Source organism: Ceratotherium simum, chromosome 5 (genome assembly GCF_057802395.1).
Source record: "Ceratotherium simum simum isolate JZ-2026a chromosome 5, ASM5780239v1, whole genome shotgun sequence".
NCBI lineage: Eukaryota > Metazoa > Chordata > Mammalia > Perissodactyla > Rhinocerotidae > Ceratotherium > Ceratotherium simum.
Window position 1 is genome coordinate 56,613,545 of NC_141904.1, and position 25,656 is coordinate 56,639,200.

The 25,656-nt window shown below is 39.1% G+C and overlaps 1 protein-coding gene across 7 annotated transcripts in view; it reads right to left on the bottom strand.

Moving 5' to 3' along the window:
- The window catches only part of ERC2 (ELKS/RAB6-interacting/CAST family member 2), a 907,827-nt gene that overhangs the window by 568,914 nt on the left and 313,257 nt on the right, over nucleotides 1-25,656 (bottom strand). For all 7 annotated transcript variants that reach the window (XR_015552235.1, XM_087431197.1, XM_087431195.1 and 4 more), the window contains one exon: nucleotides 25,129-25,296. Coding sequence is in view for 6 of the 7 variants with exons in the window: in XM_087431197.1 (XP_087287323.1) it covers nucleotides 25,129-25,296 (168 nt within the window). In the remaining variant the exon portion in view is untranslated. The remainder of the gene's footprint in view (nucleotides 1-25,128; nucleotides 25,297-25,656) is intronic.

The following is a 25,656-nucleotide window of genomic DNA, read 5'->3' on the forward strand; positions in this document are numbered from 1 at the left end:
GTGTGTGTGTGTGAGTGTGTGTGCTCTTGAGGAATATCAGAGTTTCCTTGAACTCCTGAAGGACACAATTTTCTTCGGTTATCAAGGATGTAAGCATATGAATCATGCCTTTTTCTTTTCTGTATTGTGATGCTTTGACATGGGTGACCTTGCAGACCCTGGAGAGACTGCCCCTCCCAGGGTTAGCCAATTCCTAGAGATGGTAAAGGACTCACCTGCAAGTGTGGCTTTCATAGGCAAACCAACCAATCCAGAGCCCTCACCCCCACCACCTCCTCCATCAGGCTCTCACACTCAGAGCCACTATTCCCCTGCCCTAATCACCCCAGGGCCAGGTACCAGACAACTAGGTAGAGCCTCTACCCACCAGAGACTGCAGAAATTACTAAAACTAGCCAATCCTAAACTTGCTTATCCTGCCTCATTCTGGTGCTTTCCTGTGTGGCCCCCCCATGGCATGGCTTGGGAACTATGAGTAACAAACTATATTTTCAATGGCCATCTTCTCTCAATCTGTTGGCCTCACTAGACCTGAATAAAAATGAAATCTATATTTTAAAACAATAAGAAAGCTATGCTTCACTCTATTTTACCTTCACCCAAGCAAGTATTGTTACTGCACAAGTAGGGGTTCTCTGCCCTATGTGCATAAAAAAAGGCCAATTATTACAGCATCAGCTTTTGAGAAAAGAAAAGGCTTTATTGCAAGGGTCAACCTGCAAGGAGACAGGAGGCAAAAGCTCTCAAATCTGTCCCCAATTCAGGATTTGGAGCAAAATTGAAGAGGTTAGGGAGAACAGGCAGGTGGGGCAGGTTTTGATTGGAGAGCTTTAAACATTTATGGTAAGGTTTAAACATTTATGGTAAGGTTTTAAACATTTATGGTAAGGTTTTAAACATCTACGGTAAGGTGTGGAAGGGGCTTTAACACTGGATCTTCATAGACAATGGACATCTCACTTCTGATGAGAGTCTCAATTTCAAGTTCCGGTCATGTCCCGGTCCTTTGGTTCTGGACCAAAGGAGAATCTTTGATTCCACTGTCACTTCGGGTCATGATTTTTCTCTTCTGCACTTGCTCTGGCTACATGACTTTTCAAATTTTCTGAAAAACAACTCTTAATCATTCTGGATAACAGACGGCATCAGTTCAACCTGGTCCTAGTGGGCCCATGGCTACAGTATGGCACAGGAGCCTGGCTTCAGAAACATTTATGATCAGATGCCTATTTTCTGCTATAGAATTACAAGTTGTAAGGGCAGATGTATCTCTGGTATTGAACCTGGGAAGGAAAAACTTGTCCTGCCAGTAATGTGGAGTCAAGGCATTAACATCTTGAGAGCAGAATAGCAAGACTTTATATCTTCCTGCAGGAGAAGGGGATCACTTTGCAGCCTCCAGGAATGGCAGGCATCCACAGAAAGAACAGTTGCACATTCATTGGGACAACACCACACACTTGCAGTCATGTGTTCCAGAAATATTTTATTTAATATTCATACAGTCAGACTCTCCACATCTTTCCACTTGCCCTCCCCTTTCCAGTCATCCAACATCATGAAGAATTCACTGAACTCACCCTTTACTCTCTTGTCTCTATATCTTTGCTCACACTGTTCCCTTAGCCTGGAATGCCATTCCCTCTCCTAGCCATTTTGGCCCATTAGGATTCTATTAGCTACCAAGTTCCAGTTTGCCTCCATAGTGGAGCCTTCCCACATGTGTCCCAGCCTGAAGGAATTGATTGTTCTCCTCTCCAATACCTCCTTCATGTTTCCTCGTTTGGTCCTTCTTGGGGGCCATGTTTATTTCTACTATAGATAACATCTATTAACAGTTAAGACTTTATTGAGTGTTCTGTATGTGACAGGCACTGTGCTAAATGTTTTACCTGCATCCTATCACTGAATGCTTATGCTAACTCTGTGAGGCAGGTATTCCCATCATCCCTGTTTTACAGTTGAGAAAACTAAGGTTCTGAAAAGTTAGGCAAATTGCCCAAGATCACAACATCAGTCAAGTGATTGAGCCTGGATTGGCATCTGGGTCCCTCAGACACAAAGCCTGCGCTCTTAATAGGTGGTGCTGCCTCTTCCTGGGCTACATACTGCCTAGGAGGTTAAGACTGCCTCAGGCATTTGCAAATGCCCTTGCTGTGCTCAGTTCAGTACTCACTCACAGTGGATAGTGTGTGCTTAATGTCTGTTAAACTGAATAAATAATCCTAGTTACGTTTGAAAATCAACTGCGATTTTCATCCATTGTGCTTTGTCACTTATTTGGTAATGGGCCACTACCTGGATTCTCCAAGTCAATGTGAATTTGATATAAGCCTCAGAAGGGAACCATTTGGCCTCCATTCCATACAAGTAGCTGCTAAGAAAAAGACAACTGGTCCAATGGACGTCTTCATCTTAGGGATATCCTCAACAATCATGAGGTGCATGGGTGGAGAGCTCGGCCCTGGAGTATGCTCCTGCAGTTCACACCCACTTCACTCCTCCTAGTCGAGTGACCTTGGGCCAGCCTCAGTTTCTGCACCTGTAAATCAGGATGATAAGAGGACCCCCTTGCAGGGGTGCTGTGAAAATGGTATGATGTGTGTGGCATGAAGCCTGCCACATATAAAGTGCTCAATAAGCTGTTCAAAAGCAAGGAGGAGGAAGAGAAATGATAGTTGCAGCTCAATAAATACACAGGAAAAACCACACTGAATGAGTGCCTGCTCTGTGCAAGGGGCTCATCCTAGCCTATGCTGTATTGTCATTTCAGCATTCAATGAGCAATCCAAATGTTCAACACAGACCAGAGGAAGAAGAGGTCACTGTGGCAATAAGAACCAGCTCAGAGGTTTAGAGGGAAGCAGATTTCAGACCGTGGGAAGGAAAAGGCAAGACTACTCTGAGCAGAGGAAATGGAACAGAGAAGCTGTCCCAGGGAATGGGCCAGTCTGGCCATAGGAGTGGGTGAAGAAGTCCTTGTAACCACTCTACCCTGATTACCCATGGGACATGGGGTGGTATAGTGATGGAGAGTAAGTTCAAAGGCTTTGGTGTCAGAGGGGCTGGAGTTAGAATCCCAGTTCTACCACTTCAGAGCATGGGGCCTCTCTAGGTCTCAGCTTCCTCATCTGTAAAATGGGATGGTTTTACATGAATCTATTACTTATGTGAGCATGCTGCTTGGGCATAGAGTAAATGCTTAGTCAATGATAGTGTTTGTTACTAATATGAGCAGGGTCTATAAAATGGGGATACTTCTACTTCACAGGATCATTGTAAGGGTTCAAGGAGCTAACACACAAAGCTCCAAGCACAATGCCTAAAACACCATAGGTGAGCAATAAATGTGAGGTATTATTGTTAGTACTGGTAATAATATTGATATAACATGCACAAGGCTCAGCAATTACAGCAAGGGTTTCTAAGAAGACAATAAAAAAAAGAAGATAATATTAAGAATATAATAAATAACAGCAGCAGCATATTACATGCCAGGCATCAAGCTAGGTATTTGTTCCTTTACACAGCCACATGCATAGGTAGTATAATTTCCAGTTTTCCATTGAGGAAGCTCCGACAAATACTCTTAAGCAGAGATTGGCAAATTTTTTTGGTAAAGGGCCAGGTAGTAAATATTTTTGGCTTTGTGGGCTGTATAGTCTCTTTCACAACTAATCAGTTCTGCCATTGTAGTACAAAAGCAGCCATAGACAATATGTAAGTGAATGGTCACGGCTATGTTCCAATAAAAATTTACTTACAAAAGCAGGCAGTAGAGGGATCCAGCCTGCAAGTCACAGTTTGCTGATCTCTGCTCTAAGCCATCAAGATTTTGAGGTTGTTACTGCAGCATAACCTAGACCATACTATCTGATATAACTACTACTACACTTGACAAAGGGAATCTTATTAGACAGCTGCAGAGAAGTAATGGCATTTTTGCGTTTCTCTATGAGAATATTTGTTAAAATGGAACCATGTAAAATCGACTTCAGTTCAGATTGTTATTTAGTCTGGTTGAATAATTTCAGTGTGATTTCAGTGCCTTGGGAAGGAAGCACACACTGGACCTTTGGCCAGAAAAGCTATTCCATCCCCTTCCCACCTGGTTTACTCTAACTCACCTTTCAGATCTCAGATCAAGCATCTCTTCCTCCGGGAAGCCCAATCTAGAACTGCCTTCAGCTTTGGCAGAGCACTTAACCTCCTTTTTTCATTATGATTGTCTGACTGAGATTATTTGATTAATATCTTTCTCTTCCACTGGACAGTGAGCTCCAGGAATTCCAGAGCCATGTCTGATTTGGTCACTGTGGTATCCCCAATACTTAAGCCAGTGTCTGGTACATAGTTGGCACTCAATAAATATTTGTTGCTCCATAAAGCAATTAAGACAGATCATTTGTAGCCACCTTTTACTGGTAACTCACAGAGTGGCAATGACCCATCCAAGGTAACAAAATTATTATGTGACAGAGCTATAATTCAACACAGATTTGGCTGATACTCAAGCCTTGATTTTACGCAGAACTCCCACTGCCTCCCAGAGGTCTGGGGATAACATTTGTGGGAAATAAAAGTATCAAAGAAAAGATCACCTTAGCAAAAAGGTAGGGAAGTATGGAGGGAGTTGAGCTATTACCTTCAAAATATGAAAGCTCAAAATTTTTCTTTGGTTTACTAAGAGATCCCAAGTGATGTCTAACAGATGTCTTTTGTTTGGCTGCACACTATTGCAAAATAATTTTTTAAATTAGTTGCCAGAATTTAAAAAAGAGAGATTCCACTCAAAAGTCTGGATTTCCTGCTTCTCTCAAAGTCGGAAGATCTGGCAACACTGGACCCCTAGTTCCTAAGGGCAAGAATCAGCTTTAGCTCGGGCCTCTGCTCTCCAGTTACAACAGTCCCCACTCAGCCAGCTTCTCTGAGTTATGAAACCTGCCCAGACCCTGTCACATGGATATGGGATCCCTTGGGTTATATGGAGACTCAGTACAGGCGATTTAGGGGCAGAGGGCTACAACCTGAGTAGAAAGACAGGAGACAGGGATTGTTTAGTTTCCTTTGGCAAGGATATCAAAAGGAAGGACGGAAGCAATGGAGAGAGGGAGGGAAAGAGGCAGGGGAGGAGGAAAGAGAGAAATTGTAGTGTTGAAATTAGAAGCCAAAATAGAAATATTGAGGAGGTAGGAGGTTTTCACCTTGGTCGTAATTTTGTAAATGTCTAAATAAAGGACAGGGGCAGGAAGAAAAGAGCAGGACTCCAGAAAGCAGTTCCTGAAGCACATGGCAGTAATAGACGGAACATCCACAGTGATTCCTGTTAGAATGATCTGATTTAGGATCCTGTGATGCCGGGGCTTCTGAATACCTGAGGAGAGTTATCCATTTACAAAAATCTTAGCACTATTTCATCCAGACTCTCCACATCTGGGAGCTGTGTTTAACAGCAGGGGTCGGCAAACTACTCTGTAAAATGATGTCCACCATTTGGCTTGTCAGCCCCTCTGATAACCTTAGGAGTTAACCTAAGAACTAACTAGGACCTTAAGGTCTATTTTAGAATCATGGTTGACCAGTGAATTTAATAATCGTGATACTTTATATACCATAAGGAAGGAAGGTCGTCTCAGTGTCTGATAGTAAAAGTACTGATAAATCCAAAAAAAAAAAAGAAAAAAAAAAATGATCCCAGACTCACACAGCTGAAAGAGCAGTGAAGTCAGGTCAGCCCTGGGTTGAAACTCTATACTATCACTTTTTAGCTGCATGCCTTTGGGACATTTATTTTATTTCTCCCGGCCTCAGTTTTCTCACCTATAGAATGGGGATAGCACCATCTATTTTGCAGAATTGCTATAAAAATATACTAAGACAAGGTTTGTAAAGTCTGTAGCACATACAAGTTGTTCTTTCCCAGCCCTTCTATCTCCCTGAAACAGGCAGAGAAAGGTTAAACATTTGCACTAAGTCTTATTGTCTTTATTTTTGAGGGTATTAGCAAAGTACACAGTTACGATATAATAAAAACAATTACAACACTCACTGACCTTCAGCAAATACAATGTCTTTCTCTAAAACAAAGGTGTATTACTTCAAAGATGTCCATGGCTTTCATGAACCTATCTACAGAAAGCATACAAATTAAAAGTGATCTTATGTCTTAAGTTACTTCAGGTTTTTATATTAATTTTTAAAAACACAAATGTTCCAACTTTCAAAGATCAAACGTCCAGGCATTCAGTGCAGTTAAATATTTTTCCTTCTCAAGAAACAGTTATTACTTCTTAAAGCTGAACTTTGAAGATACTGTTTATCCTTTGCATGTTTAATTAAAACTCTTAAATTTAATTCAGAAATTCTCATTAAACCTGTTTCTTTAGAAGATTATTTTAGCAAAGTTAATATTTTCTTTTACTAGGTGTTAATATAAACAGGGTAGTTTACTTCAAGTTTTTCTTGAAGAGACTGCAACGTTCAAGGCTCACCCTGCCCAGCAGTTCTAATTCCTCCCTGCAGCAGCAGAAAATGAGGAAAATTGCTGCCACATGTGCCTGACTTGCAATCCACACAAGCTCCATGGAGCCTGCAGCTCAGCTTAACCCCAAGGCTGAGATGCACTGCACAGCCACCAAATGACAAAGGATGTCACTGAGACTATGTACTTTGGTTTTGTCCCAATGGGTGAAAGGTCACGTAGTAACACAGCCCAGCTCTTAAAAATAAGTGTGTAATAGCAGAAACATTGGAAACAACCTAAGTGTTCATCTACAGCGGAATGATTGACTAAAGCATTGTGGAGAATGGGCAGCCACTGACAATGAGGTAGGTCTGTGTATACAGACACAGAAGGACCTCTAAGAAATACTAAGTGAAAACATGATCTCATTCATGTTTGGAAAATCCCCACAATAATATATGTATATATTTGATAACATATACATATACATATATTTGTATATGTAACTACTTAGAAAATGATATGAAAGGATAAACCCCAAATGATAAGTGGTTTCCCCTGGGAAGGGACATAACCTCACTGTGTTCAGAAAGATAGAAGAGGAATTTATTCTACATTTTAAATTTTTTATTCTATGGGTTTTTTTTAATTGACAATACAAATGTATTTTTGTATTACTTTATAATTTAAAAATAAATAAAAATCCATTTGGAATAAGAAAGATGTGTCCTCCAACATAAAGAAAGAAGTCTAGTTTTCTTTTGGCTCATTCAGGGTGGGCAACTTTGGGTTTTTCCAGGTAGAGAGGACTCATGAGGGGCAAAAAGAGGAACAGAAAACTGGGCAACAGCACAGCCAGGTCTTGGGGAGAATGGAAATTCCCTTCCTAACATCCCAGGAGATTGGGTGGCTCAGGGGTGACGCCGGAACACCCATTGGTCTTATAATTCAATCTTGCTTTTGCCACTGGTTCTGTTACGTTACCAACACCCTCCTTTCTCTCCACTTCATGGCTTCTGCTTGCTCACGGGTTGCCTCATGGCTTCTGCTAAGTACCTTCTCTTTAGCCCTCTCTCAACTTCTCTGCCACTCTACAGGCTTTGTGTCTTTACACCTAGAGTTCAAACACCCCAAGAGAACACAAAGCATATAATAAACTCATCTACCATTCCATCTACCTCCCTATCCCATTTAATCCTTGGAACAGCTCTCTGGAATTCAAAGAGATATAAGTGACTTGCCCATCCAGTTAGTCCAACTTAAAACCTCCGAATTTGTCCTTGATTCCTCTCTTTCCTCACCCTCCTCTATATCCAATTGCTCCACACATCCTGACAACTATCCCTCCAAGATGGATGACAAAACCATCCTCTTCTCTCCACCTCCACACCATCACTAGGTCCAGGCCCCCATTACTCCTCACCAGGATGTCTGCAGTGGCCTCTCAGCCTCTGCTCTGGCCCCATATAGGCCATTCCCCACACAGTAGCCAGAGTGGTCTTTTAGGAATGCAAATCAGACCATCTACCGCCTTGCTTAAGTCCCTCTAGTGGTTTCCCACGGCACGGTGAACACAATATTTCCTTGCTGTGGCCAACAAGGCCCTCCTTGGCTTGGCCTCTGTCTACCTCTCCAGGTTCACCTTCTTCCACTCTTCTCACACTTACTCTACCTGGGCCTCACTGGGTTTTCTCTTTGTTCTCTGTACACAAAGCTCACTCCTGCCTCAGGGCCTGGGCACTTGCGCCTCCTTCCACCTGAAATCATTATCTGATCTAGCACACTTGCCATTAAATGGCCTTTTCATATTTGTTTGTTTTCTGCACCCAACCCCTCAAACACACTAGAATGTAAACTCCCTGAGAGCAGAGATTTTTGCCTGTTTTGTTCACTGCTCTATCCCTGGTACTTAGGGTAATGCTAGCTTCATAGAAGACATCAATGAATATTTGTTGAATGAATGAATGAGCAAATTTTCAGTTGACACAGAGCTAGGAAGACTTAGACCTGGGAAGGCTTGTTTCTGACTCCAAAACTGATTAATTCAATCACTATGCTCTGCAGCCTTGTCTACCCATCCCACCCCCTCATCTCTCTCTTACACACACACACACCAAACACGGCAATTCAGCTACAATGAATTACTTACTGTTCCTTGGACAGGTCACACTTTCACCTCTGTACTATTTCCTCTGCTACAAATACCCTTTTTCCTCCACCTTTTCCATCATAGTAAACACTTTTCATCCTTCACGGTCCATCTGAAATTACCCTCCTCTGTAACACCTGTCTTGAATCCCTCCCCAACAAGCACATTAATCCCCAGAGTTTCAAAGTTCTCTGTGTCTGCCTTTTTAATTGAACATATTCCATGATATTATTTTTGGTTCTGGGTCGATGCATGGGAAGATCATAAGGACAAGGCTACGTTACCTAACTTACTCTGAGGTTTCCCAGTCAATATGTATTATGGATAATTATTAAAATCCAATTATCTATGGCCACTTTGCAGATATAAAAGTTGTGTAACATAAGGAAGTCCATTAGAATCAGGTAGCACCAATCTCATAGGATTGACAGGAGGATTATTTGACATGACAAATGGGCTTGGCACCTAGTAAATGTTTAATAAACATGATATGCTACTACTGTTTCAGTTAATGACATATAAAACTTCCTGTTGGCAAAATGTGTCAAATTGCATTAATGCTGTTAGTAACTTCATTCTACTGATTTTTCCGGTTGCAAGCACCTAAGGGAAAAAGACTTTAATTATGTTAATCATCAGTTAAAGCATTAGTTTGCCGATAAAAATAAGAACTATGTACTTTAGAAGTGTTCCTAATTTGAATTACAAATTTCAGCTAATAGATAGTACAACGCCCAGGATAAGCCTTCGTGTAATAATTTATCTCTAAAAGACTTGCATTATAGCAAAATATTATAAAAATGAAAATAAATGCAAAGCTACAACCATTTTTCCATAATGGTCAGTCAATGAGACATCTTTCTGGGCTCTGAAACACTGCCCAAATTTGTAAAGATTCTTTCATATAAACCCACACCTAGGGCTGGCCCGGTGGCTTAGCAGTTAAGTGCACGCGATCCGCTACTGGCGGCCCGGGTTCGGATCCCCGGCGCACACCGACGCACCGCTTCTCCGGCCATCCTGAGGCCGCGTCCCACATACAGCAACTAGAAGGATGTGCAACTATGACATACAACTATCTACTGGGGCTTTGGGGAAGAAAAAAAGGAGGAGGATTGGCAATAGATGTTAGCTCAGAGCCGGTCTTCCTCAGCAAAAAGAGGAGGATTAGCACGGATGTTAGCTCAGGGCTGATCTCCCTCAAAAAAAAAAAAACAAAAAAACCCACACCTACAGCAGCTAAAGTGAGGGAAATGAGCAAAACTACATATTGCAGAAGGAGGAAAAAATATAAGACAAGATGGCTCCATCCTCAAGAAATTTACAGTCAGGTTAGAAAACAATTCTGGAAACTCAATGTTAAGTACTGTGCTAAATGATTGAGGCCACGTCATCCGGGGATTATAAGCACAAATAGATGTTTGCCAGGACCTAAAGATATGTGGAGAAATGAAGATGAGAAATATGTCCAAAAGCAAAGAGAGAACTGGAAATAAGCTTGCCAGGAACTTGATCTATACAAGTTCTAGAACTGAACAAAAAAATATTTTCAAATTGTCCATCTTAATTCTCTCTCAAATCTTACAAAAATTGATGAGCATCCCTTTCTTTTTTATGTTGGTCTTTTTTATCCACTCAACAGTACATAAGATATCTTGATAGTGATCTTAGCTCTATTGTATTTCATCCAACATGTGGTATTACTTTGAAATTCACTTTCTAGAGAAAGACTAGAAAAAACTGGCTTGATTCTAGACTGGGATTTAGGTAAATTCAATTTATAAAACATACACTGGCATACTCTAAGAAGTCCATACTAAATGTACTTCTCCTTTTGTAGTACTTAAGAGGATTCAAAAAAATCATCACAGAGGAAGAATAAAATTAACAAGGTATTACTACCTGTATTTCATCTTTTATATACTTTTTCTTTCTAAAATATATAAGATAAATATTTAGGATCCCTTGAGTCAGACTTATGTTTTACTAATCAGAAAACACCCAGATTGTAAGATTAACAGAAAAATCCAAGCAGGCAAAATAACATCTTCTAAACTTTTAGACTGAGAGTATAATAGAAATTAGATCCTCCGATGACTGATACCCACCAACGTGGGTAAAAGAAATAATGTCAAGCAAAAATCATGTGGCCATGGTCTGTGCCTGGCAGCCCAAGTCATTTCCAGGGAAGTTATCGAGGATCAACCCTGCCTAAATGGAATGAGTCATCAGCAGGTCCCTGACATCAGTCAGCTGCAAAGTCTTACAGTGACTGGCTAGATTGAAAAAAGATTTCCAAAAGCTTCAACATAAAAAGCCTACTGATTCAGCTTCCCTATCAGATTTCCCAATGCTTTCTTCTAGATCTTTTACATCCAAATTACCCCCTCATAAAAACAGACTTAGAAAAACTACAAAAAGTTAAAGCAAGACTTTTTCCTTCTGAAAAGTGTACTTTAGTTGATTCAATAAAAGGTACGAAATCATCTTCAGGGTCACCATCAAGTTTAGAACAATTTAGCAGCAACAGCATCTGTATAAATGAGGCCATAGAGTCCCAAGGAAGGTAGGTGGAACACATCTTGTGGCATATCCATGTCACTGGGAATGAAATTCAAAAAGCCTATGCAGGCCATTGACTCATTTATTTTTATTTTGTTTTCAACATTTTCTTATGTAAATATCAAACACATACTAAAGTACAGAAAATAATATAAAGAATCTCCATGTACCTATTTCTCACTTCAACAAGTATCCACTCATGGCTACTCTTGTTTCTTCTATGACCCCAACCACTCTCCCTCCCCAGCCCCCTAATTATTTTAAATAGAATCCCAGATACTATATCATTTCATCTGTAAATATTTTAGTATGTATCTTTAAAAGATAAGGACTCTATATTAAAGAAAAAAAATTCTACCATCACACCTTAGAAAAATTTACCAATGATTCCTTACTATCATCAGTTCAATATCCAAAGTTCCCCAGTTAGCTCACAATTTTACCATTTTGCTTATCTGAATCAGGATCCAAATAAGGTTCATATATCATGATTAGTTGATAAGTCTCTTAAGTTTTTTAATCTATAGTTTCCCTCTCTACCTCTCTCTTTTTCTTTGAAAACTTCTGTTATTTTTAAAAAAACAAAAACAAAAAAACACAGAGTCATCTTTCCTAAAACAGTTTCCCATAGTGGGGAGCTTGCTCGCTGCATCCCTTGGAGTTGTCTGCCAAGTCCCTCTCTGTCCTCTGTATTTCCAGTAAGATTCAGGTTTGCTTTTTCTGGCAAGACTGCTTCATTGGCAATAGAGTGTACTTCTATCAGGTGGCGTGCAATATTTGATGTGACATCCATTAAAGCCCAATCCCCAGATCCATTAAATCACTAGAGGCTGCAAAACGGTGATAGTCTAGCATCCTTTATTTATCAGCTGGAATACTTCTATAAAGAGAATCTTCTCTTTGTCAACTCTTTGACTACCCTGAGGTACATTTTATATAAAAGAGTTATGATAAATGCTCATTTCTTTCCCTTTATTTACCAGTTTCAAAAATAAGGTGTTGGTTCCCTAGAATCTACAAAAGAGTTTTTTGAAAATAGTTATCATCCTGAACTCATGGACTTAAGCATATTTTATGTGTTATTGATGATTAAGTTCTTTGTTCAGTGGACACATTTTTTTATTTGCTCCTGAGTCTTTTTGTCATGCCCTTTTGATAGCTTCCCTGCCTTCTGGCATGACAAGATGTTCTGGGCATCATTTCCCATCCCAGACACAGACTTACTTATCTTTCCACAAAGGCCTTTAGTGAGAACACAGTAAATTTGACACTAGGAATGCTCATTGCTACCAGATTGGTTCTTGTTTCTAGGACTTTGCAGAGGCACAGCTTGGAGAGATATATATAAGTAACATATATCTACGTATATCTACATATTTTTAAATATGAACTATATCCTAGGACTACAGTATTTTTACTTACTTTCATCAATCTTGCACCTCTATTTCCTCTCCCCCAAACTCCGAAAATCCAAGCTCTTACTGACAATAACAGAAACACTCATTTGTTTTATGCCACTCTTCACACACACTTGTCTTAGAATAATAATTCCCACACTATAACCAATAATATAATTACTGAAAAAAGTTTAAGGTTCTTTGCAGGTTTTTTTGTCCTGGCCTATACATTCCACTGGAGATGCACACTCAAGTACTGTGTTTTAAAGTCACTTGGAATAGATCCTCTCTGTGTGATTATACCACCACATAGGTTCATTTGTTTCATTTTCCTTTTAACTATTTAGGGGCTGCCTTTTTAGATTTAATTTTGCTTTATAATTATGTAAAATATTTACATGGTTCCAAAGTCAAATCTACAAAACAAAATATATTCAAAGAAGTCTAAGTTCTCTCCCTGTCCACTCATTCTATTGCTAAACAAGTAAATCATTTTTTTAATATTATGGTTTATCCATCAATTTTTCAAAAAAAAATAAGCAAATAGATACATTCATATATATATACTTGTATTCCCTCAGACTCCTAGATAAACGGTAGCACACCCTATACACTTTTCACCACCTTCTTTTTTTTTTTACTTAACAATATATCCTAGAGGTCATTCCATATCAGTATACGGAAATATTACTCATCTTTTACACAGCTACATAGTAATCCATTTTGTGGATCACAGCGATTTATTCAACCAGTTCCATCCTGGTATACATCTTGGTTGTTTCCAGTCTTTTACTATTACAGATAGTGTTGCAATGAACAGTCTTGGATATTTTTTATTTCTGCCAATATATCTTTGGGATCTATTTCTAGAATTGGGATTGCTGAGTCAAAGGTAAATATATGTAATCTGCTAGATGTTGCCAAATTCCTCCCTGAAAGGGGATATACCATGTTGCATTCCTACCAGCAATGTTATTAGAGGGCTAGTTTTCCCAACAATCTTACCAATAAATAGAGTATATTTTAAATCTTTGGTCTTTGCCAATCTAATCAGTGAAAAATTATTTTTTAATGTAGTTTTAATATGCATTTCTCTTATCATGTGTCAGGTTGAGCATTATAAATTAAGCACCATTTACATTTACTTTTCTGTGCACCATCTATATACCAGGCCCATTATTCTATAGAGTTGTTGGTCCTTTGGTTCTCCGTTTTTAAAAACTTTCTTTAGTAGGGATATGAAACCTTTATTTGCAGCATAACTTGCCAGTATGTCACCCAACTTGTTATTTGTCTTTTACTCTGCCTATGATAATTTTGCCATGCAAAAATTCTTTATTTTATGTCATCAAATTTATTAATCTTACACATTATTGCTACCAGATCTTGATTCATAATTAGGAGAGTTTTCCTTATACCTAAGTTATAGAGGAGTTAATCCATGTTTTCTCCTAATACTAATACTAAAGCATCACATAGGACTGGATATTTCCATTGCTACCATGATGCAATATCTCATCTAATTCTCTCACTACACCTCCAATGATACAGGAAAGCAACAATAGATCCAACAAATATTTCTGGAGTTCCTATATTGTGCCCGGCACTGCTCTCAGGGCTCATACACCACAGTGAAAAAGCCAAAAGATCCTTTTCTTCAAGAAGCTTATATTGCAATGTAATTTTCCTTTCATATAAACATTAGGTTAATTAAGGGTCAAAATAAATACTCCAGTGCAGCACAGTAATGAAAATCCCTGCTAGGCCACAATATCCCTGAGGAATGAAATTATATTTTTGTGTCCTATACAACCTTTATCAGAGACTGTTTATCCAAGAAAGTGACCCTTGAGAATTTAAGGATTTGAAATGAAAAGAGCTCCAAGCATTAAAACAAGTTCCCCTTTTTGTTAGGTACTTTCACAGGCTTACTCAGAGGCCCTGTTACACAACCAAGGTCTTTATGGGGTTGCTCTTTCAAGCAACCAACAGTGCACTAGATTGAATCTTCCATGAATCAATCCCAATGGATACTCAAGGACTAAAAGAACTACAAACAATTCTTAAACTTTTTTCAATAATCATATTGTGGGTGGTAATGTTGGCAACATTTATCTCTTGTTATTTCTGTATTCCTGGCAGCTAGCAGCATGCCTAACACACAGTAGAAACTTTATAAATAACCTACTGGAGATCCAATAATGAAGATTACCAAAATGATGCTAATTCCATATCTTAGTGCTCTGTCTCTTTCTCTCTTATACATACACACACACACATGCACAGCAAAGTGCAAATATGATTAAATTTTTCCAAATTAAATCTTTAAAATTCATATACATCTTTCCCCAAATGTGCTTTTTGACTCTGGATGGGAGTGAGGACGAAGAGTTGACAGATCCTAAGGTCTGGATCTCTGGCAGTCCCAAGCAGTTCTCCTAGTCACGCCTATCCCTTCTTCCTGTACTGCTCTCAGAAGAGCTGTCATGGGTGGTCATCGCTATGGAGAAAGCTGACCCTTCTGACACCCAGCTTTGCTGGCACTAGGCTAAGGACTCACACCCAGTAAATGAGGAGCTGGATCTTCTCTTTTCCTTCACATTTGGCCAGATCTTAATGACAGAACTTACGATCTGTCCAGTTTCAAATTACCAACTGCCAAGTTGTATTTCAGAGGCCAAACATCATTCTGTTATAAGCATAAGGATTTAAGAAATCACCTACACTTGACAGTAAAAAAATAAAATAAAAAACAAATGAAAGAAAATAAATTTCACACACTTCAAGACAGAAATGCTTCAATAAAAACAAACTTCTAGGGTTAAAATGATCCTCATCTAACACAACTTATTACCTCAAGTTGTAGTCTCTATTTTTTTTCCTTAAAACAAGAGAGGGGAAGTCTATGTCTATATGGAATAAATATCTGTATTTAATTTAAAAAAGAATAAAGTTCATATGAAAATGGATAAAAGACTCTTGCAGAAGCCCTGCAATTTAACTTCACTCTTCATATTTTGGTTTGATATGTAAATAATACACATAAAGAAACTGAACCACAGCAAATGTTAGCCTTTTTCCAGAGGAATGGAAGCAAGTGTTACAGATGTGGGACCAGTGTCAGGAGAATATAATCACAATGTAAACTGGTTATTTCCAAACTGTGCCCCCAAAAGAAAAAAATAAATGGAATTACTTAATAAATTCGGTTTTCCATAAAATTCATACAAAAAAAAGAAAGAAAGAATGTGAGCTCAGAGGTCAGTGAGAGTTTTGTTGGATTTCCCTCCTCCTAAATTCTGTCATCTCCTTTTTAAAGTGGCAAGTCAGCTTCCCTCAGACATGACAGAAATATATTCTTTTTTTCCTGCAAACCATTCACCAGTAAACACTTACCAGTGGACATGTACTTTCTCAGAGGTGATTGGCTAATTGAATATTTTCACTTCTAGTTACAGCTTAATATAGTATAAACAATGCCTTTTCAAACAAAAGTATAACCAAACAAAAGTACTAATGATCTATTTCTTTTCTTTCAAAGAACATAAAGGGCTCTGACTCCATATCTCTACACCCTGAAACAATGGATGCAGATTATGAAGAGATTTAACCTAGAAATTAAAATGACTCAGTTATCTTAATTACATGTTTAGCCACATAGGTCAAATAACATCCCAAGAAGCTCAAAAAGAAGGGCGGAATTCTTTGGTTTCACTAGAAAAATAAGTTGCTCAAAATAAGTTGACAATGGGCTAAGGATTGGAAAGTTTTTGATTAAAAGGGGATTTTTATTGGAACACTTATAATGAGATTTGAGCTGCAGTAACAATAAAAAACTGAAAGCAGAATTACATACAAAATGAGCACTGTAAAATATCATTATTTTAGTACAATGGAAAATAAGGTGTTTGTGGTTTTACTCTATAAATTATGTGTTGTCTGCTCATATGTATTTCTTCTTGGCCGTGCTCTGAATAGCCATTCTGATTTCCAAGCCCTTCTGTATTCATTTGTGGTGGGGAAACCCACACAATCAACATCTCCTAGGCTCTACTTTTTTTCTCTATTTTATTGGCTTTTCAGGACTAATTCATGCCCACGCATCACACTGGTGTTCAGTTACAGGGCAGACAATGAATTTTCCTAATCCATTTAGTGTGCTGACAGAGCCATGTTCACAATTTATAGAATTTCCTTTTAGACATCTACCTATTTCACAGTTCATTAAGATTCAAACTGAACACCTGTGTTTATGAAGTCAAAAGCAATTTTACACTAACAAGGTGTTAAGTAAGGTATTCTCTGAAACCTTGAACAACAATAATGACAACAAAAGTACTATACTCTTCATCTATAGAACAAAATAATTCTGTAGCTACCTGCATCATCCCTTAATAGGCCAGAAATTGCCACGGAACTGCAGTCAACACTCATAACACATTTTATTTCCTCTACCACAAGTCTTTCACGTCTCACCTTAAGAAAGCAAGAGTATGAGGCTGCCTCACAAAGTTCACCCAGAAATCTAAAATCTTCAAAACAGCTAAAAATCTTAGGAAGTAAAACGTAGCCCCTTTAAACAATGTCTTCACTAGCTAGATACAAGCACATTTTCTGCATTCTGGGGCCCACAAAGCCTGACCCTAGCTCATTTTTATGTGACCCCAAAGTTTTCACATCATTAATAAAGAGAGAATCAAAACAAAGCCCACAGACATTAGGGGAGGGGAAAGTGTGTAGTTTGGCACTGCCATCATACATACCCTCAAAATGAAAAGGGAAAAAAATAAAATGCACATAGCAGAGGTGGTGACCCCTATAACGACTGTGGTTCCCAGCATTTTTTTCCTACTGGTAATAAACCATTTTGCAGACCTCCCAATTGTGGCCACCACGATAGTTACAGCTTTGCAGGTTTATGTCTTTTTCTTGCAGTTAAGAGTGTTATCAATAAAAATTTCAAATGATGCCTTTCCCAGTCAAATACAAACATTTTAAAATGCGAAGCCAATGACAGGATTAGAATGGAAAAATACAAGTGACACTGGAATTTTGTATATTTTTTCACAAAGTCCCTTAATATATTAATTTTAAAGACATTCCTTGCACATCTTGAAAGTGAGACAACACACCCTGACATGGCACTGGGTTAATTTGACGGTCTTAAAAGTTGGTTTTGTCGTATGCTACTAACTTTTTTAAAAAGCACCTCACTTTTAATGCTGTGATTATGGAGGGCATTAAACAAAAGTCTATCTTAAAAAGGACATTTCCAATGTTATCCTTTGAAGCCTGGACTGAAGTGATTAAAAAGGACTTTACTACTTGCTAGTCAACCACAGCAGGAGGTAAAAAGGAAAACTGAAATTACTGTTTAAAAGTAAAGGGGCACTCTTTGTAAATCCCACCTTATATATTGTGGCAAATATTATTTCCATCCACTTAAAAAACTCCTTTGCTCAAAACGTGTGAGTTCAGAGGAAAGAGTAGTTCCTTAAGTATCTGGAATAGTTTGCAAAGCCTTGTGTGAATGCATCTAGTCCCACAGTCCCTGGAAGCCACAAAGCATTCCCCACTTCCCGTCACGGTGACCCTCATACCCAAGAGTCCTAGCCTCACCAGGAAGCGGGGTGGAGGGCCCATCTCAACATGAATAAACCAACAAACAAGGACTCATAAAACTTGTTCTTTTCTCCACGTAACAACAACATTTTCATTGTCAAAAGCTCGACTTTTATGATTCATCTTGAAAACTGACAGTCCAAGTCTGCTTTCTGGTTGTTTCATCACACTGAGTCATCTGTGACTCAGAGACTGAGAAATGCTGTCACAGGCTCAGAAAACACCTCCTCCTCCACCAACACCTTACACAACCTCCCTGAAGAAGCGATTATCACCACTTCTGTTAAAGATGTATTTAATTTTTTATATTACAAATGTATAACATGTGTATCCTAGACAAAGATCACCTGAGTCTCCAACACAAAGAGAAAACACAGTAAGATACTGTTGTTCATTCTTTTGCTTTTTCTTTACAAGTGTACATGTATGAATACATGTATACATATAATAATAAATGCCTTTAAATAAATAAAAACTAAATATTATACAATAAATTGTTCTTAATATACTAGGATTCTAGACTTCATGAAAATTGGTGTCTTCCCTAGAGTTTGGGCAATATCCTTCATTATCATGGCCACAATGTTACTGTTATCATAGCCATAATGTTATCATGAGGATTTAAGTCTCAGAGTTATTCATTCTAATCCCTCTTCATAGCCAGTACAGCGTTGTACCTAGGAAGCATTCTTGAAACCCCAGTGAACCCACCTGTTAAGACAGAATTATAAAACTTGCTGTAAACTTTGCCATGAGATAATGTATGTCAGCTCCTTGAAACAAAGGAAGTCCTCAATTCACTGGGACTCTTATGGAAAGCACTAGATTTCTGGTTAAGAGTACAGGGCTTCGGAACTCAGGCCCTTTCATTCACCATTATGTGATCTTGAGCAAGTTACACATCCTCTCTGAGCCTCTATTTCCTCCTCTTAAAAATAGGATCAACAATACCAACTTCACAAGTTGTAAGTCAAGTCTAAAACAACGTATCACATGGAAAACACTTAGCCACAGTTCCCGAAACTCAATATAGCAGCCACAAGACACTCAGTAGACATTTGGGCAATAAAACTAAATTAAAAAGTCCAAGACCAATAGCCCCTGAGATTATGGGTCCCACCTTGTCCAGCACCTTGCACATCAGAGATGCTCAATAAAATATTATCAAATGATACCTCATTCATTTAGACAAGTCAAAGGAAGGGACTGCCTGAAGTACAGCTGACCAAAGCATTTCTAAGTAGGTGCAGTAACTCCTGAAACAATCAAGCCAGCAGAGTGTCTGTGACCCCATAAACACCACTCCCTTTCTCATGGAGAGCCAAGTTACTTGAGCGTGGACTCAAAAGAGGATCAGCTTTAATCAAAACATAAAATCTTAACATTATCAGAGTAATCATCTTAGCAATATTAGCCTTCACTTATAAGAAATATAAATGGATATTTCATGCAGCTTGCATACTTTAGCCTTCAAAGGAGCTAAACATTTCTTTCTTTTTATCTTCTTTCCTTCCTTTACTTATCTGCTTTTCAACAATAGACGGAAGATGAAGTCCAATTAAGATTTTGTGTGGGGCCAGCCCCATGGCTTAGCGGTTAAGTGTGCGCGCTCTGCTGCTGGCGGCCCGTGTTCGGATCCCGGGCGCGCACCAACGCACCGCTTCTCCGGCCATGCTGAGGCCGCATCCCACATACAGCAACTAGAAGGATGTGCAACTATGACATACAACTATCTACTGGGGCTTTGGGGAAAAAAATAAATAAAAATTATAAAAAAAAAAAACCTCTAAAAAAAAAAAAAGATTTTGTGTGGAATTATTAGTAACCAGCGATAATGAAATCACTGAGCGTTTATAGCCCTATAAATCAGTTCTCTATCATGTATCTATATACCGAATAGAACATTGGCTGGATGAAGGCAGGAACCATATCTAGCACATAGTAGTCATTCGAAAAATATGTGTTGCATGAAAAAATGCATGAAATCTATATGCATCGAACGAAAAATGCATGGATGTTTAACATGAAATTCTTGGAAATGCTTCAGGGCATCTATAAACTGCCTGACACTATATACATTATTGCCTGTAAATATGAGTGTGTATGTATAGAGGTGAATTTTCCTGGGAAGTGAACTTACAGATTGCATGAGATTCTCTCCTATATTGATTACACTTAAAAAACAAACACAAAAACGTTATGGATCCTTGTTATGGAGCTGCCACTAACCTAACCTACAAGTGTTGCCCTTTGCCTTCATGAACACAAAACCCTACATTCTCTGTTAATTAACAGGCTCTCATGCGTTTACTCTTAGACAAGTAGAATTCTTCCCTGACCTATTCGGAACAAAATGAGTATAAAAGCAGTCATCATATACCACTGCCATTTAACACATCTTTCAGAAAACGTGCCAAAGACTTGTCACGCCTGGCAGTTTAGAAATCATGCCAGGCTGGGGAAAAGCTCCAGAAAACAGAACGAAATCTCTTAATCTGGGGATAGAACAAAATAGGTGGCACTTTCACAGTATCTTCATTTCTCTGTATTATTCTAAGACATAAAAAAGTGACTCAATTGAAATATAAAAATCTGAGCTCGGTAAATGCAGACACCAAAAATTCAAAGGAGACGCACAAAGACAGAACACACAGAATGGAAGATAAGAAGAGACGTGAAGTAGAGTATTTCCCAAACATCCCTAATACACAATAGTAATAATAACAGCAGTGATAATAATCAACACAATTTATAGCTAAAATCCTTTACTAGAGTCAAAGCACTTGCCATATAGATGATGCATCAGGCTGGCACAATTACTGCCATTTTATAGAACAAAACATGGAGGCTCAGAGAAGTTCAAGTCTTGTTCAAGTCACGGTTATTAAGTGGGGAGGCTGAGGCATGTCCACACATCTCCCACTTCTAAATGCTGTGTTCTTTGCATATTTTACTTCACATCATAGAATGATAGCTAGGCCTTTCTTCTTCCTAGTTTCTGATATGTTCTGGTAATTATTCAATGAAATTCAGAAAAATCAAGGTGGTAATGAAAGTCAATTCATTATTATCTCTACTGCCACAGAATTAACGTGTTGGCAGATGGCAGTAAGTTGGTATATAGGAAACATCAAGGGAAGTAGCAAAATAAGAAACTTGGCCTTGGGGTCCTCTGAAGCTATTTTAAAAAGTAAAATGTTATGTTAAGAGCTATGTGGTGTATCTCTGTGTGTGTGTAATTATTATTCCATTGATTTATTGCACACATGTCAAAGAATGTCTGGGCATTTGTACAAGTAAAAACAAACCAACCCAGGAGCCAAGCCACATAGCCACAAACTCAGACAACTTGCCTCCCACCCCTCGTCCCACCCTTCATCCTACCACCTCCCAAATGCAAATTCCCTGGTAGCAAAAGCCTTTCTTGCAGAGAGGAACCATTAGGCCAGTGACATCTGTCATTTATACTATGTTCGCCAAAGCCAGGTGATGGCATAGATTTTCCAGAGATACCAGCAGGGCTCTTCCCATTCTAGAGAGACCCCTCTTCTGTTTTGACAAGAACTTTCAGGAATGACTCAGGAATCTAACTGGAAGGAGCTATCACACGTAACCTCCTCCAAGGATGAGCACCATATCTTTCATATAAATATAAACTCAGGTCTTTTGTGGTAGGGCATAATGAAACATAACGTATCTCATCTACAGAATACTTGTCCACTAACTCACTTCACATTAGGTAGGGAGACTTATTTCCCTCTGTTTCTCCAAGAAGCAGGAAAATCACTTTAATGTATTTTACCCTGCTGCCAAAAATCCTCTGCCTATGATCCAAAAATTAGAGCTAATTTCAACCTAAATTGCTTCTTCTTCTAAGACATGGACATCATTAGGTAACTTTCTCCATTTCCATTTACAAAGATTTTAAAAGAAGAAAAAAAGCAAAAGAAAATTCCTCGGATGTTTACAACTGATAAAATCATTAATCTCACACTCCCAACTTCAAAGCAGAAAACTAGAAAATCCTCTCACTTTCTCTGCACATGGAGAATGATTTTTTCTACTTCAAAGCACCATTTCTTTATTGGGTCATTTTAATTATTGAACATGGGACGGAAGCTATCCACATAATGTCACCACCATCTTTTTAATGAAATATGTATAGGTCTAATTTGGACTACATTAATTCGAGAGAGGTAAAATGCAGGGGAAAGAATAAGAGAAGGGAAAGAAGCTGGAGAATACAGCGCTCATCAGTGCAACGTGGTGAGAGGAAGGTAGTAAGCCTTTCTGAGCTGACTTTCTCATTCTTTCCTTCTGGAGAGGAATTGCCAAGAAGCCTGACTGCCTGTTTGGACAACACCTCTGCAGACTGCCTTGCTTCTCAAATTTCCTTCTATCCAATACACAGCAACACAATTACACTAACTTTATTAGTAATGCTGCTATTATTGCCAACTTAAAACAACTGTAGGTACAATCAATTGCTTTGTGAATAACCACTGTGAAGAAAAAGTTGTGCTCTAGAATGAGGGTCAGCAAACTATCTGGCCCTGTTCAGAGTAAGGCAGCTAGAGAGAGGACAAGCCAGGCATTCCAATTCCCACTCAACCTCCTTCCCACAAATCACAAAGCCATGGGTTGGCCAACTTTTTCTGTAAAGGGCCAGAGAGTAAATATTTTTAGCTTTGTGGGCCATATGGTCTTTGTTGCTGTTGAAGTCTGCTGTTGTAGCACAAAAGCAGCCAAAGACAACACACAGACGAAAAGCTGTGTCTGTTTTAATAAAACTTTACTTACAAACACAGGCAGAAGGCAGGATTTGTCCCACAAACCATAGTTTTCGACCCCTATTCTTTTTTTTTTTTTTGTGAGGAAGATCAGCCCTGAGCTAACATCTATTGCCAATCCTCCTCCTTTTTTTTCCCTTTTTCCTCCCAAAGCCCCAGTAGATAGTGGTATGTCATAGTTGCACATCCTTCTCATTGCCGTATGTGGGACACCGCCTCAACGTGGCCAGACAAGCGGCACGTTGGTGTGCGTCCGGGATCCGAACCCGGGCCGCCAGTGGTGGAGCACACGCACTTAACCACTAAGCCACGGGACCAGCCCCTCGACCCCTATTCTAGACAAGTGGTAGATGGTAGAAATGTTCCATAGCTGTGCTGTCCCATACACTAGTCACTAGCTGCAGATGACTATTACATACTTGAAAAGTGGCTAGTGTGACTAAGAAACTACATTTTAAATTTTACTGAATTTTAATTACATTTGAATAGCCACATATGGCTAGTGGCTATAGTATTAGTACAGTTCTAGATACTATTCACAGATGCCTCCTCAAAGGAGATATAAGCCACTTTCAACTCATGGCATGGTTTAAATTTTTGCCTTAAAAAATAAAATATCCATGCTTTCACAATGGAACTATACACAACTGAAAATAATATTTCTTAAATGTGAAAAATCTTACATCATTGAGGCCAAAATGATCTTTTTGGTTTGAAGCAATCAAATAATTGCCTATTAGCCAATGTCAAGTGCATAGGGGCTGGGTCGGGTCCATGTCAAGACCTATCCAATCCGGAACCTGCTGCTTCTCCTCTGGACACTGTCCTGCACCTTAACTGAGGGCACAGATCTACTCAATGGCCCCATTAACTCCTAAGGAAAGTCCAAACCTCCCCACAGACTCAGAAATACATACATGCAAAGACATGGCTCAAAGAGCACAAGAGAGGACATGTAACTCAATTAGATTGCCTTCTCCTAAAGTAATCCACATCACACACTTCCCAACACAAAAATCAAGGAGATTTGAAGCATTCTTTGCTATGGCCCACAGGTAATAATTTATTTTCTGGAAACTTTTTTATTTACATAATAACTAGCAGACCCAAAGATATAATCCAATGAGGAGAAGCAAAGAAATAAGATAGTAACATATATTTGTTTTTCTTCTAAGTATGAATAAGAAATAACAAACCAACATTTTCTTTAAGAAACTCACACGATACCAACATTCTTCAATGGGTAAAAGAATCTTGAAAATTGAGGATACGCCTTAGATAGTGGGACAGCCTTGAAACCACGGGTGCCAGAAGGGGGACCTATACAGACACATAGCAAAGTAAGGTAGATGACATTCTGACTTTCTTATGATTTTTGATAAAATGAAACCATTCCAGATCCAAACATTTATCTGTGGTTCCCAAATCCAAAAATCTCTGAAAGATAAAAAAAATTCCAGTGTGAAGCAAACTCCTTTGGTGGCACAACCTGACACAAACTGACAGGAGGCTACTTATATAGTCTTTATTTACCCTACTTTAATGTGAGAATTCTTTTTTCTGTAGAAATATCCATGTGTTTGCTTATGGGGTGTTGCTGCAATCCCACTGGGAGTGTTACACAATCTATGATACATGCAATGGGCCTTACCTTTCCAAAATCCCCAAAATATCTGATATCCAAAATATCCTGGTCCCAAAGGTCTGGGTAAGGGATCTTCTAAAGAAAGCTATTCAGGGGGCCGGCCCCGAGGTTTAGAGGTTCAGTGCACGTGCTCCGCTACTGGCGGCCGGCGTTCGGATCCCAGGCGCGCACCCACGCACCGCTTGTCCGGCCATGCTGAGGCGGCATCCCACATACAGCAACTAGAAGGATGTGCAGCTATGACATACAACTATCTACCGGGGCTTTGGGGAGCAAAAGGGAAAAAAAAAAAAAAAAGGAGGAAGATTGGCAATAGATGTGAGCTCAGGGCCCGTCTTCCTCAGCAAAAAGAGGAGGATTGGCATGGATGTTAGCTCGGGGCTGATCTTCCTCTCACACACACACACAAAAAGTTCAGAAAAAAAAAAGAAAGCTGTTCAGGTAGGACATTTTCTAGCAACTCAAAGCCTGCTGCCTGGAATCCTGAAACAGTGCCTTACCTCAGTCTGAAGGATGGCAGCCCTCTGTTCTTTGGCAGTAAGCGACTCTTTAAGCACTTCAATGTGTTGCTTGCAGTCTGAATTTTGATTGCTAAGGGTTTCAAGCTTTGTTTGTAAGGCAAGAAGTTCTGACTCCTTCTTTGAAAGCTCCTGCTTCAGCTGATCAATCTGTGAAACAACAACAAAAATGCAAGAAATTAGAAGCCGCAGCTCTTACTATTTACATTTGGGAGCTACTGCTTTCTCTTAATTTTCAATAGCCAGTGATCATTAATCCAACAACGCAGGCGATGAATTTGCTTAGAAAGATGCCTGGCCAAACTCACCCTTGAAACTACCAAGTCTATTCACCATGGTCCTCAGAAGCGTCAACAGGGAGCTAATAAAGGTAATCAACCCAAGATATAACCTGGACCCTCTCTGCAACTCCACAGTGGAAATGATCATTCAAGGGCATCGTTTGACAAAAGAGAATCCTCAAAAAAAAAAAGGAAGCATTGGCAGTTTTTACTTATATTAAATATTAAG